Source organism: Hemiscyllium ocellatum, chromosome 28, assembly GCF_020745735.1.
Source record: "Hemiscyllium ocellatum isolate sHemOce1 chromosome 28, sHemOce1.pat.X.cur, whole genome shotgun sequence".
Classification (NCBI taxonomy): domain Eukaryota; kingdom Metazoa; phylum Chordata; class Chondrichthyes; order Orectolobiformes; family Hemiscylliidae; genus Hemiscyllium; species Hemiscyllium ocellatum.
The window spans coordinates 30,750,398-30,766,338 of record NC_083428.1 but is presented as its reverse complement, the minus strand read 5'-3'; the positions used below and the strand labels follow the sequence as shown (position 1 = coordinate 30,766,338).

Here is a 15,941-nt window from a genome sequence, read left to right as displayed (position 1 = left end):
CCCAAGACAGTAGGAAACTACAGAAAGTTGTGTGCACAGCCCAGACCATCACGGAAGTCAACTTCCCATCCATGGACTCCATTTACACTTCTCATTGCAGCAGAAAGGGTGCCAACATCATCAAAGACCCCTCTGACCCCAGTAATACTCTCTGCCACTCTCTTCTGTCTGGCAGAAGATACAGAAGCTTGAACATATGTACCAACAGGTTTAAGGATAGCCTCTTCCCTGCTGAATGGACCTCTCTAACGTGAAATCTAATCTTGATTTTGCTTTTGTGCACCTCCTGTGCAGCTGTAACCTTGTATGCCTCACTCTGTCTAAGAACCCATGAATCTATTTGTGCTTATTTGCTACGGTTTGCCTGTGCTGCTTACAAAACAAAACTGTTCACGACACTTTGGTACACACAACAATAAATCATAACGAATTAAATCAAAGGAGAGGTGATAGAGGATTGGAGGATGCTAATGTGCTATCAATATTTAAGAAGTAAGTGTAATGGTGAGTCAGAAATGATTTTTAAAAATATTTTCCCCAGCCACCATGTGTGTGCAGGTGTGAGACACAGTGAGAGACAACAGGTGTACAAATGTTTATCCAATTTTCACCACCAGGAAGAAACACCAGGGTGGCTAGTGACAAGTAGTGCCCTTCTCAGAGGGCACAAAAATTATATATTCAGAACAGATCATCAAGAGTTAATCATTAAGGGTTAATTGGCCATGACAACAAGCAGTTGAAATAAAGTGGAAAAGTATGTGGAAAACAGGTTCAATGCGAAAACAGCCTGTTTTTACTGAGAGTTGAACACTTGATACGAAAATGTCTGTGAAAAGTTTCAATGGGCTGACACGGAGTCACCTGGCAATGGTTTTTTTGTATAACGGAATGTCTGGAAAAGTACTGAAAGTACCACAGAATTATATTAAGTATGTAATCTTAGATTCAGAATAGTATTAGTATTAGAGACTTTGCCCAATTCAGTGGAGTTCATCTTGGGTCAGGATATGCAATTATAAGACGACAATGAGACTTTGTTGTGTTACATACTGTTGGACTTCACTTTGGACCAACATCGTGAACATTGCCAGGAATCCCAAGTTCTCCAGACTGACAATCTGGAAAGTGGGAGGGCATCAGGCTCATAGTCACTACACATTTACTACTTTTGATACATAGTCCATTGCTTAATATATACTCACCGCTCAATATATTAATCTACAGGTAACACCCACTTTTCGAATGTTCGCTTTATGCCATTTTGCTTTTATGAAAGACCAACATTAGTACCTGTTTTCATGAATCTGAAAAGCATTTTCACTTTTACGAAAGAAAAGTGAAATGTTTCCCACATAAATCATGCATCTTTGCTTTACGCCATTGTCGGCTTATGAAAGTTTCCTGGGAGTGCTCTACTTTCGGATAGCAGGCAACACCTGTTCCGCTTAATATATACTCACCACTCAATATATTAATCTACTGCTTAATATATACAAATGACTAGAATCCCACCAAATCCAGTATCAAACCATAACAGGGAGTAAGGGATAAAATAAAGTAATTTTGAAGGGCTGATTTAATCTGCACTTGGAGTGACAGGGATCATTTAAGAACACTCAGCATAGCTTTGTTGAGAGGTAATACCAGATCAACTTGATTGAATTTTTCAAAGAGACGACCAATTGTGTCGAGAAGAGCAATGCATTTGGATGTAACTTATTTGGACTTCACAAGGCTTTTCATAAGGTCCCACATGAGGGACTGACAGCAAAGGTAAGAGCCCATAGGATCCGAAGAAATTTGAGAAATTTCATCCACAATTGGCTGAATGGCAAGAAGGCACTCGTGGGGTGATGGTTGAGAGGTGTTTTCCACTCATAAGTCTATCTTCAGTGGGGTCCCACAGAGGTCTGTGTGGGAGCCCTTGCCGTTTGTAGTTTATATAAAAATTTAGACTTAAAATTAGGAGGGTTGATCAGTAAGTTTGCAGATGATACAAAAATTGGTGGGCTTGTAAATAGTGAAGATTCTAGGAGGATACAGACAGCTGGGTCAGATAGGCTGATCAGCAGCAAATGGAATTCAATCTGGATATATGGGAGGTGATACATTTGAGCAAGACAAAATGGCAAGGGAATACCTGACAAAAGGTAGGTCACTGGGAAGTACAGAGGATCAGAGGGATCTTGTTATGCATGTATATTGGTTCCTCAAGTTATCGTGACAGATAGATAAAATGAGTAAGAAGTCATATGGGATACTGGCCTTTTATCAGCTGAGGTATACAGTTTAGGAGCAATGAGGTTATGTTGGAACTATATAAACTGTTGGTTAGGCCACAGTTGGAGTATTACGTGCAGTCCTGGAGTCTATATTATGGGAGGGATGTGATAGCACTGAAGAGGATACAGAGATTTGCCAGAATGTTGCCTGAGTTGGAGAGTTTCACTTACGATAAGGGATTAGACAAATTGGGGTTATTTTTCCTTAGATCAGAGGAGTTTGAGAGGGGACATGATTGAGATGCATAAAATTTATGAGGAACATAGACAGGAAGAAATCTTTTCCCTTGATGGAGGGATCAATGACTAGAAGGCATAGATTTAAAGGGAAGGGGCAGAAGGTTTGAGGAGATTTGAGGAAAAGCATTTTCACCCAGAGAATAGTGACAATCTGCAACTCACTGCCTTTAAGGATTGTAAAGGCAGAAGTCCTCATAACATTTATGATATATTTAGATTTGCATTTGCGATACCAAGGCTATGGGCCATATGGTGGAAAAGGGGTTTAGAATAGTTTGGAATAGAATAGTAAAACAATGGACAAAGGGCCTTTTTCTATGCTTTGGATCTCTATGACCCTAAATCAGAGCTAGGATAGCAACAGTGGAGAATGGGTTCTCCAAATACATAGAATTGCTCAGCAAAAGACAGAGTAGAAACCTTAAAGAAAATAATTATGACCTCGAATTTGGAATGTCTTGTTGCATAAGGCTGAAATGTGGATCTTGAAAAAGTGAACATCCACAGACTGAAAAATCGTGAAGTGCAATTCTGCAGTAGAATGGAGTGAGTTAGTTATAAAGAACAGACGAGTAAATAAGAAATTTCTTAGGGTGGTGGAAGAGTGGTATTCATTGGTGAATGTCATCAAGGACCAGCAGCAAGGCACAAAATCTTGCTGGAGGAGGTAGAAGAAATATTAGAGAGGTGTACACCGAAAAAGAAAATGACTTAGACAACTCAATTAAAAGTGGAGGTCCTACCAGGAACTGAAGGAAGTGCAGGCATGCAGAATGAGCATAAGATCTGCTTTTTGGCATATCAATACAACCAAACAGAAATTTAGAAATGTTTTAATTTACTGACATTTGCCAAAAAATATTACCGCTGTGGATGAAAATCAAACAGTATAAGAAGTTCACTTTGAGGTGGTCATAATACTATTCAGCAAGTATTTTATTTACCTTATAATTCCAAGCTGTGTGAGGATCAGGATGAGCTTGTTTCTTTAACATATTTGTCCAGTTTTGTGCTTCTGATTTGCAGTTAACATCACTCAAATGGAGTTTATAGTTATAATCATGTATCCCATTCACTTCAAACATCACATATTTCACTTTAATGTCCTCTACATAATTATTGTTATACCATCTGAAACATCACAAAACAGATGTGAGCAAGTACCAAATTCTGGTTAGGGTTGCTGGAGACCTCTTAAATCTTGTTGTTCAACTACTTACTGGACTGATGGGTGGGGCTTTCATTTAACATCGGAAGCAGTACACTTTTAATAATACAGCCATAACATAATATTGAGTTACATGTTCAAATACTGAAGTAGAACATGAAATGAGAACCATCAAATTCAAGGGCAAACATCTGGCAAAATGAGCCAAAGATTGACACATCAATACACAAATGAAACCTTGCTGCAGAATTTCACATTTAAACCAATCAGGGATGGATTCAACAGTATTATATTTCCTCTGGCATAGACATTCGGCACAATTGTCATCTCTGGTTACATTTCAGAATTTTACTTATGAGAGAGGGGTTCAATAGCAACTACGCTGAGTGCGAATCTAAGTTTTCCTTCTGCAGCTTTAGGATATTTATTGCATTAATTAATGCTACATTTTATTTTTTTTTTAGTTTGATTGGTCCTCGAGTTAGACTTTAACAGTACCTTCCTCAGATTGAAGGGGCACTTGTTTTGAATTCTGCCTGGAGGTACTTGCATTGCCCCATTTTATTCCAACTGGTTCAATCAAGAAAGACACAGTTATGCTTCTAATCCTATTTCAGTCGCTTAACTTGCTCTGCATTGAAACTTGTAGCTAATTAGAATTAATAATTCTTCATCCTTCTCAGTGCCTATAGTTTGTGGAAAATATAGCCTTAAATTTTAATCCACAAATGTAAATCAGCATATTTGTTATACACAAACATGTTTAGTAATTCATAATAAATCTTGAACATCAATAGCATTTCCTCGACTCATGTTTCTTCCGACTCACACCCACCATAATATACTATTTTCTCTTTACTTTTGTTTGTCCCATGCTCTCTCAAAGGCAATGACATACATTGAGAATTATTTTCATATAATTTTTCATTGGTTTTCCAATTGACCACTTGGAATCTCTGATATTCCAATCGACCAATTTACAATATCTGAGCTATCTTTAGAGTAACTTACTTTAAAATTATTGGATTGAGATAATCAGTTCTGTGTGACATGTCTGCTTTTAGTCCTAACAGTTGGTCAAATACTTCATCTCTTCTGATAGAGATTGTTGCAAGATCTTTCCTCCAATTAGCAACTTGCTTATCTGTTACCTTTGGGATGTTTCTAGTGTCCTCCATCACAAAGACTGATACAAAGTAGTAAATTATATGGTATTTCTGTGTTGCTCGTAATTAATTCCCCAGTTGTATTCTCGAAGGGTCCTACACTCACTTTACTCTTTCTTCTTATATACTTACAGTAGCTCTTATTTGTTTGTCTATTTCTTGCTAATTTGCCTTTACAAACAGTTTTCTCCATCTTTGTTAGCTTTTTAGTCATCCACTGCTGATTCCCCAAAAAAACTCCCAATTCTCTGATTACTGGTTTTCACTGTTTTATATGTAATAGGCTTTGGTTAGATATTCTCCTTGATGGCCTTTACTTTTAAACCACAAAGTGGTGGAGGCTGGTACAATTGCAACATTTAAAAGGCATTTGGATGGGTATATGAATAGGAAGGGTTGGAGGGATATGGGCCGGGTGCTGGTAGGTGGGACTAGATTGGGTTGGGATATCTGATCGGCATGGATGGGTTGGACCAAAGGGTCTGTTTCCATGTTGTACATCTCAATGACTCTAAAGGGGAGCACAATTTTCAGATGGGTCTAGCTTCTGTCCAGGGATGGGAGATTCAAATTATTACCCTATGTGAGCAAGTGACAGGGAGGTTAAATATTGTATTCTCAGTGCCATTCTGGTAGTCATTGGCTAAAATTTGCCTCAATGGGCTATTAAAATATGAAAACTCTTAGCATGTATGGCTCGATATAACAACAAGTTGTGCTGATTTAATTTTTAAGATATTTTTAATTGATGAACTTTTCCTTGTTCTATTGTATTGTTTTACTACTTTACAATGAATACTGATTTTAAGGGAACTGTATTTGAAGAGAAAGCAGATAATTTTCTTTTTATATTTATTTGATTAAACAATTTTTATGACATTTTCACTAACAATAAGCTTTACAAGAACTTACAGTTGGAGCTCTGGTTTCCAAAGAGCTGCATAATGTGCCACCAAAGGGCATCCTAATGAAGCATAATCATATTTCACAATTAAATCTTCTTTTGCTGAATTTGGTCGAAATAACTTATCTGGATCATAAAAATCCCTGAAAAATATTTAATGTAGCTGTTAATAATAAACAGGATCAAGGACAAATTTAATAGTAAAGCTGTTTAGCAACATAGATTTGCTGTCTCTACTAACTTGTTTTTCCGAAGCATCTTTAATCTAGAAAACTATTCCAAGGTGTTATAGAGCTGAGGAAAAATTGGATGGCAAACCAAACAAGGAATTATAAGAATGATTACTAAAGAACCTGTTCAAAGAGATTAATTTTAAGAAGGATCTTAAAAAGGAGATAGAGGGGCAGAGAACAAGATAACTGAAGAAATTACAGAGCTGATCCAAGGTGAAGGGCCAAGACCGATGGATGGATTGTTGAGGAAGTGGCCTCAGACAGAGAAATGAAAAGTTCAACTGGGTGAATTATTCCAATGTCTTTCATTTATAGAGTGCTTTCAATTCATTACATGTGCACTGAGTGATCTTCTACTCTTCCTTGGTCACCCTTTATCTACCTGCCAGTACATTGTCCACCCCTCAATCAAACTTGTTCTTGGTCAAACAAGACCCTACTGTCATCTAACTCCCTTTTTCTAACCTTCTCTCACTACACAAAGAACATCAACATACTCTCCCCTCTTCCAATGAACATTTCTTAAATAAACATAACTAATATGTTCTCCAAATGCCTTATGTTCCAAAACCTGAAGGTGACCTCATATGCTCCAAGCCAGCTTTAAACTGTGAAGACATATGTTTCCAGTACACCTCTGCCTTCAATGCACGTTGCAAAAATCATTTAATGTGAAACATTTGTGTTTTAGTAAATATTCATGATGGACTGAAGCATTACAATTCCCGCTGCTTGCTATCAGGAATCCTGGGCACCTCCAAGTTGCCACACACTGCCACACACACAGGAAATAGAAATTTCAACTCCCACATGATTAACCTCTTTCCACTTCTTTGGCCATAATTAAAATTTTACTATGCAATTGAAATGTTCAGGAAGCAATGGAAAGCAAGGTTTGGCATTACAGGACACTATTTTCACACAATAGTAGCTAATTGTGCCTGGCAGGAGGTAGCAATATAGAACATAGAACAGAGAACAATAGAGCGCAGAACAGGCCTTTGGCCCTCGATGTTGTATCGACCTGTGAACTAATCTAAGCCTATAAACCTACACTATCCCATCATCATCCATATGCTTATCCAAGTACAGATTAAATACCCCTAATGTGGTTGAGTTAACTACATTGGCAGACAGGACATTCCACGCTCTTACCACTCTGAGTAAAGAACCTGCCTCTGACATCTGTCTTAAATCTATACCTCTCAATTTGCAGCTATGCTCCCTCATAAAAGCAGATGTCATCATCCTCGGAAAAGGACTCTCACTGTCCACCCTATCTAATCCTCTGATCATTTTGTATGTCTCTATTAAATCACCTCTTAGCCTTCTTCTCTTCAATGAGAACAGACCCAAGTCCTTTAGCCTTTCCTCATAAGACCTTCACTCCAGACCAGGCAACATCCTTGTAAATCTCCTCTGCACCTTTTCCAATGCTTCCACATCCTTCCTGTAATGGGGTGCCCAGAACTGCACACAATACTCCAAGTGAGGCTGCACTAGCATTTTGTACAGTAGAAGCATGACATCATGGCTCCGGAACTCAATCCCTCTACCAATAAAACCTAACACACTGTATGCCTTCTTAACAGCACTATCAGCCTGGGTAGCAACTTTCAGGGATCTATGTACAAGGACACCAAAATCCCTCTGCACATCCACACTACCAAGACTCTTTTCATTGGCTGAGTATTATGCCTTCCTGTTATTCTTTCCAAAGTGAATCACTTCATATTTATCTGCATTGAACTCCATTCAGTGCAATTCTGCAGTTTATTCAAGTCTCCCTGCAATCTGCAATATTCTTCCACACTGTCCACCACTCCACTGACTTTAGTATCATCTGCAAACTTACTAACCCATCCTGCATTCAAGTCATTTATAAATTGTCCCAAAACAGATCCTTGTGGCACACCACTAATAACCAATCTCCAGGCGGAATTGATCTCTAATCCAGCCTGCTAAATCACCTTCAATCCCATGCCTCTGCATTTTCTCCAATAGCCTACCATGTGGAGCCTTATCAAAGGCTTTATTGAAGTCCATGTACACCACATCAACTGCCCTACCCTCATCCACATGCTTGGTCATCTTGTGAGGTTTGTAAGACATGACCTGCCCTTGATGAATCCATGTTGACTATTTCTAATCAAATTGTTGCTTGCTAGATGAATATAAACCCTATCTCTTAAAAACCTTTCCAAAGTTTCTACAACAGACGTAAGGCTCACTAGTCTATAATTACCTGGGTCATCCCTACTGCCTTTCTTGAACAAGGGCACAACATTTACAATCCTCCAGTCTTCTGGTACTAAATCTGTAGATAATGACAACGCAAATATCAAGGTCAAAGGCTCAGCCATCTCTTCCCCAGCTTCCCAGAGAATTCTCGGAAAAATACCATCTGGTTCAGGAGACTTATCTAGTTTCACACCTTCTAGAATTGATAACACCTCCTCCTTACTAACCTCAATCTTTTCAAGTCTAATAGCCTGTACTTCAGTCTTCTCCTCTATAATATTCTCCTTTTCCTGAGTGAAAACAGAAATATTCATTTAGTATCTCTCTGATCTCAACAGAGTCCACACAGAACTTTCCACTTCTGTTTTTGACAGGCCCTATTCCTACCCTAGTCATCCTTTTATTCCTCACATATCTATAGAAAGCTTTAGGGTTCTCCTTTATTCTACCTGCTAAAGACTGTTCACGTCCCCTCCTTGTTCTTCTTAACTTTCTTTCTAAATCCTTCCTAGCTACTCTAACTCTCCATTGCCTCATATCAACCATCTTGCCTCAACGACACATAAGCCTCCCTCTTGTGTTTAACAAGAGATACAATTTATTTAGTAAACCACAGTTCCCTTATCAATCACTTCCTCCCTGCCTGACAGGGAGGAACCTTTCAAAGACACACAATATTTGTTCCTTAAAACAGCTCCACATTTCAATTGTCCCCGTCATCTGCATTTTTCTGCCCCATTCTATGCCTCCTAAGTCTTATCTAATCGCATTATAATTGCCCTACCCCCATCTGTAACTCTGGCCTTGTGGCACGTGCCTATCCCTTTCCAATGCGAAGCTAAAGGTAACCGAATTATGATCACTCTCTCCAAAATACTCACCTGTCACTAAATCAAACACCCTGGCCTGGTTCATTACTATGTACCAGATCCAGTGTGCCCTCCCCTCGTCTTTGATATACTGTGTCAGGAAACCCTCCTGCACACAGAGGACAAAAACTGATCCATCCGATGTACTAGTTATAGCATTTCCAGTCAATATTGGGGAAGTTAAAGTCCCTATAATGACCACTATGTTCCTTTCACTCCTGCCAATTGATTTGCCAAATCTCTCCTCCACATCCCTGAAACTTTGTGGAGGCCTAGAAAATACTCCCAGCAGTGTGACCTCTCCTCTCCTGTTTCTATCCTCAGCTCATACCACCTATGTAGACGATTCCTCATCAAAAGTTCTTTCAGCCACCGTTATACAGTCCTTGACTAACAAAGCCACACCTTCCCCTCTTTTACCACCTTCCCTGATCTTAAATGAAAGATCTAAACCCTGGAACTTGCATTATCCATTCCTGACCTTGATCAATCCATGTCTCGGAAACGGCCACAACATCGAAGTGTCAGGTACCCATCCACGCTGCAACCTTATTCCAGATGCTCCTGACGTTGAAGTATGAACACTTCAAACCAGCTTGCTGTCTGCCAACACACTCCTGTGACCGTGAAATCCTGTCCGTCCTCCCTACTCTCATCCTCCTGTGTACTGGAACCACACCACAGGTTCCCATCTCCCTGCTGAGCTAGTTTAAACCATCTCGAATAGCACTAGCCAATTTCCCACCCAGGATATTAGTAACCCTCTGGTTCAAGTGAAGACCATTCTGTTTAGAGGTCCCACCTTCTCCAGAATGAGCCCCAATTATCCAAAAGCCTGAAACCCTCCCTCCTGCACCATCCCTGCAGCCACATGTCCAGCTATATCTCTCCCTGTTCTTCGCTTCACTATCATGTGGCACAGGTAACAAGCCAGAGAGAACAATTCTGTTCTTGCTCTCATTTCCACCCTAGCTCTCTGAAATCCTGCCTTACATCCCTATCCCTCTTTCTACCTATGTCTTTGATACCTGTGTGGATTACAACTTGGGGATGGTCACCCTCTCCCTTCGGGACCCAAAAACACGATCCGAGACATCATGGACCCTGGCACCTGGGAGGCAACACACCAACCATATCTGTTGATGTGAAGTGCATCAAGTTTGGAACAGGAATTTGAACTTGGAAAAAAACACTGGCCAATGTAAGCTGAGCCACTACTGTCTTGTAGTAAGAAGTAGTATGTTATGTATGTTATCAGAGTTCCTTCACATCCTGCTTTAAAAAAAAACTGAACTATACAAAGTACATTAAATATTAAGCAAGAGTGCTGCAAATTCCAGTTAGAATTTATTGTTAAAACTGTTGGTTTTGAGCTAAAAAGGGATTTATGCAAAAAAAAACACCGGTGCTATCATGATTTACAGTATGGTATCTGAGAGTAATGATGGAACTAATTGCTAAAACAAAGCTGTCATGATTGTACATTTACGAAATCTAAGATAAATAACCCAATTTGAACACATTCTCTTGATATTTCTTAAGTAGACGGAGAGCAGCTAGCAATAGGTAAACATAGATTAAATAATGCAGTAGCCTTTTCAAAACTGCTGTCCATTTTGAATGTGATAATGTAGATGTCCTCACCTGTGGCCTGCAAAGAACGCAAGGATAGAGGAACACTGAATATCATATATATTTGAATAATTTGGTTGTAGTAATGAACATTCAAACAAATCATCCTTCTTAAAATACAAAACATCACTGGTTTTAACATCTATGTTACCTGGATGGGATGAATGGACACTGCAAATCAGGAGTTAGTAGTATGAAGTTAGATAATTTGCAAGACCGCCCATTTATGAATTAAAATAGCATGCCATCTTTGCAAAAGTACTTATATGCTTTTCTTGAAGTTGCCTAGATAATTAGATTATGTGCATCTGGGTCAGATGCTGACCAACTGCGTCATTAATATTCCATTGTTTTGGAAGACATCCTGTCAAGCAGAAAATCTAAACCCACCAACTTGATCTTACTCATTCAGCTGCAATATGCTATCCAAAGAAAGAAAGAGTTAATACTCACTTTTTAATAACATACGTGAAGTTATTCTGAAGAACTGATGGATCAAGTATTTCTTTACTACATGCAGTCACTCTTCTATTTTGCAAATAAAACAGAAATAAATTAGGATCTTCATATTTTCATGAATTACATTTTTATTAATATTGAAATTATTAACAGACAAAACCAAAGAAAAATTAGTTTAGACATTCTAGTCCTATTTTGGGAACTTGACAAAATGTAGTGTGTGTTAGGAGATTTAAAAAATACTTCTTATAAATCAATTTCCCTATAGCTAAGAACAAAGAAATGTCAAACAAACAAGTCAAGGTAAAGAACTAATTTAACATCAATTGATGGAATGGTATGATCCAATCTCATTAGCGTCTCTTTTCAGATACGCATTTACCTCTGGAGTGTCCAAGGATCTTTGTGCATGTCAATTCCCTAATCAAACATTGCACCTTGACAATATCCACGCATATTTTGACCAGACCCTTTTTCATTGTCTCCACTGCCTCTGATTTGTCATGTCTGACATCAATTATTAGATGGATAGAATTTTTAAAAAATTATTAGGTCAATTAAAGTCATTGTCCTCAGTCCCCACTGCAAACCTCATGCCAACTCTCATACATTACTGCTGTTTTGATGATCCTCATGCATTCAAGAGGGCAGATGTTCAAACTGGAATCTATAATAAAATTACCAAGTGTTTTCAAAGATCTTTACACTGATGAACATTCTAACATACAACTGGCCACAAAGTTTACCATAATTCACTGATATTCAAATGGGCTCTTTTTCATTTTATGTTTACGTGATTTATGAACTCAATTCCAAGAAATTCAATAGAATCACATTTATTCTTTGTACGTATGTTAGTGTGGTAAGCAGATTTCTATGCACAATGCAGTGGGAGTTGAAATGTTGTTGCTTGAGTGAAGGTAAATATAGAAGATGGAAGGGAAGATTTTCAAAAGAAGGGCTTTTGGGTGGAAGGAGATCCAGGCAGAAAAGGCCTAATATCCTTGCTGAAAGTGGATAGATTAAGTAGAGATTTAAAGATGAATGAAGCGTCTGAAGGGAAGGGTTGGTAGTGGGATTCTAAGGATCAAATTTGGGGTACCGATGGGAAAGAGACCAGTTACAGTCAAAGGGGAAAGCAAGACTCAGTATGGCAGGTCTAGAGTCACTGTTAGGTCATTGAAGAAAACAAAATAAGTGTAATGGGAGGGTTCAGGATCAGAGAACGTATGGCCGTGAGTGTCAGCATGGGGAAGACAGATGGCATGAGAGGGGAATGGCTTTGGAGTGGAGGGTTACAGGGAGAGATTTAAATGTAATGGAGGGAAAAGAATGAAACATCAGGTAGATAGAGAATAGTGGGAGGAATATTTGTGAGTGAGAGGATAGAGGAGTGAATCTGAAATGTAACATGCACTCTACTTTTATTAAAAGTAGCTTGTATGAATATATGCTTGACTTTAGACAGGATAGAGTGAAAATATAATCTGGGGATGACATGAGTTTTTAGGATTTCTAGGCGTTGCCTCGGTTGGAGAGATGCTGCCTATATTCCTTTCACCAAGGTTTTAAGCTTCTCCTCCCATTCTCTTTCTGACACACCTGCCTAAGGGTTGATACGGGCACCCAGGTATTTCTCAGTATCACCTGGAGGTACATAGGATATAGATTTGTTACGCAGCTTCCAGTTAGCGAAGTGATTGTACAAGAAGGTCTTCCTCTTGAATGTAAAGTGGAAGCCTTTTGTCTTCGCAATGTTAATGTTGAGGCCCATATGGTCACAATATGACTGGAGTAGCTTCAGATTCCTCCCCATACCGGTGTGGGAGTCACTCAGAAGGGCTATGTTATCTGCGAAGGCAAAGTTGAGCAGTTGAGTCTTCAGTCTCCCAGGGGCATAGCTCCTTTCAATGCACAATTGGGTGGCTAAAGCAACTCCTGAATAATTAGTTAAATGAACGAAAACCATCGATGAATATGTTCTCACATGTCTATCCCCCTTCTACACAGAGTGTAATTATGTGAGAACCAGAGTCCTCATTCACCTGATTTTTGGAAGAAGTAGAGATAAGGTGAAGAAGCTCTTTTTTGTCCAAATGCAGAGGGGCTGTCTGGATGTAAATATCAAAGAGGGCATTGGTGAAGATGCGCATTGGTGGATCAATGCATCCATAGGACAAAAACTACTTACCTGCAGACATCTAAAGGTGATGCCACAGGCATCTGAGAATATTCAGTGAAATAAACATTGAAATAAGTTAACTTTAGAATTAGAATTCAAATTAGCTTTATTGTAGCATGTACTCAAATGAGTACATTAGTCGACAAGTCACCTATTATATCGCCATCTTAGGTACAAAGGTACATAGGTGCAGATTCTTCAGAACAAATTCTTAGGACAAACAAAATTAGAAAGATAAAGAAATAAAATGTTCAGAATAACAGTTCTTCCAACCGTGTCCACACCTAGTCTCTAGTTTCTGCTGGGCCTTGACTCCAGAGCACGCTGAGCTTCACCTTGAGTCACTTGAGGCTGGGAGACCACTCTGGAATCAACTTGGAGCCAGAAGTCCATGCTGAGGTCATGCTGGGCCAAAGGACTGCCACACCACGCAAGGAGACTGTCACACTGGCCGCTGAGAGACCACCACAATGGGCCACCAAGAGACCAATATGTTGGGTCACTGAGAGACTGCCATGTCAGGCCAGGAGACTACAATGCTGGGCCGGGAGTAAGCCATGCCAGCCACTGAGAGATCACCATAGCGGACTGTTGAGAGATTGCCACGCCAGACTGGGAGTCAGCCATACCAGGCCAAGATGTTGCCACGTCGGGTTGAGAGTCAGCCACACCGGGCCGAGAGATTGCTATGCCAGTCCAAGAGGTTGCCAGGTCCGTGCAAACTAGAGAGGACATTGCTGAGAAGAAATAAGGGAAAAAAACACAAAAGAGGCAAAGGAAGAAAGAAAAAGAAAAGAAATGGACGCAGCAGATGAGCTCCAGCTAAGGAGCCCCACTCTGCCGCCATCTTGGAAGGAACCTGTTTATCAGGAATTGCAGTCACTTTGATTTGGTGTGAACCCCATGCCAGTGACTGTCAAGGTTATAGTACCCCTCAACTTCTATACAAGCAGCAACCTTTAGCTGCAGTAGGTGACAAATGTGGTATGATATGGGCTGCCACACATAGGTGCGTAAAGGAGGTGACCTATATCTTGTCAATAGTTTTATCCATTTCTTCTTTCATGAAGCAGCCAGCCAATTTAGGTGTCCATGATATGGAAGTGCCAATGTTGGACTGGGGTGAACACAATACTAGGTTATAGTCCAACAGGTTTATTTGGAAGGACTAGCTTTCAGAACACTACACTTTCATCAGGTAGCTGTGGAGCAGGATCATAATACACAGAATTTATTGCAAAAGATCGGTGTCTTTTGCTATAAATTCTGTGCCTTATGATTTTGTTCCACAGCTACCTGATGAAGGAGCAGCTTTCCAAAAGCTTGTGCTTATAAACCCATTTGATAATAATCTAGTGTTGTGTGATTTTTAACTTTAGTTGTCATCACTATGCTTCTGCACATGCAAGGTGAAATTGTATTCATGTCACTATAAAAGCCCCCTGGGAATTACGTTTAAAATTACTAAAGGATTGACTTTATCAAAGTGCAACTGCTGTGAGAACTAGAAGAATAAAGCAGCTTTGTGCTCAGATCCCAGGGAGCAAGCATTTTGTGCAATTCAGAATTCCCACAGTTTAACAATGGCCCAGCCCAAGTTGTTTAATGAATCCTCAATGATAAGGGATATCCCCTTCATACATGAATGCTGATATCACTGAAACACAATGGAGAAAGGCAAACAATCACTATAATCAATCTCAAGCATCCTCAAGGGTCATTACAGAGCACAACACTGGCCTTCTTAACTTGGCTTCGCTTTTTTGACCAGACTGAAGGGTCCATAGCACATATATGCAGGAGATGTAATGAATGTTCTGCTGTGCACTATACAAAACTTGGCAATGCAGCACACAAAGGAAGAGCACAAGGTGATCATTCGTCTTCAGATAAGGAATACTTTGAGGATGAGGAGGAACCATGATTCCAAATGAGTCTTTTCTTTATACCAGCATCTTGAAGAGACATATAAAGGACACCAGGGACATATGATCTACACAAGGGCAAGAAAAGGAAATAATGTCTGACTAATTTTAGAGATTTATTTTGAGGAGGTCTCAACCACAGTGGATAGAGGGGAACTAGCAGATATGTTGTATTTGGACTTCCAGTGTGCATTAAACAAGGAACCTCACAAAAGGTTAAGTCATAAGAGCTCATGGTGTTAGAGAGAGTACATTGGCATGGAAGAGAATTCAGTAATGGCAACAAACAGCAGGACTGCAGAGCTAAGACCTGATTCATTGTGTGTGGGAGTGCTTAGCACTATCACTTACTGCTTAGACTGTTTGGCTTGCAAATAGCCCTGTTTGATAGCTTCACCACATTGACAATTCATTTTAGATAATCAAAGAAACTGTGAATGTTAAAAAAATCATAAAGAAAAACAAAGTGCTGAGAAAACTTAACTGTTCTGACAGACGGAGCTGTTGGATGAGGGAAAGTACTATGAATGACAATAGAATGGGGTTTCTAAAATGAAGATCAAGGTCCCAGACAGGGTTGCAAACTGAAATTTAGGGACTGTGATCTACAAGGCAAAAGTGACCACCAAGGACCTCA

The 15,941-nt window shown here is 39.5% G+C and overlaps 1 protein-coding gene across 1 annotated transcript in view; it reads right to left on the bottom strand.

Moving 5' to 3' along the window:
- Positions 1-13,420, bottom strand: part of LOC132829228 (la-related protein 6-like) — a 75,600-nt gene extending 62,180 nt beyond the window's left edge. The window contains exons 1-4 of the mRNA XM_060846595.1: positions 13,389-13,420; positions 11,192-11,266; positions 5,772-5,906; positions 3,470-3,656 (exon numbers count right to left, since the gene is read on the bottom strand). Of these exons, the coding sequence (XP_060702578.1) occupies positions 3,470-3,656; positions 5,772-5,906; positions 11,192-11,266; positions 13,389-13,420 (429 nt within the window). The remainder of the gene's footprint in view (positions 1-3,469; positions 3,657-5,771; positions 5,907-11,191; positions 11,267-13,388) is intronic.
- Between the last annotated feature and the right edge of the window lie 2,521 nt (positions 13,421-15,941).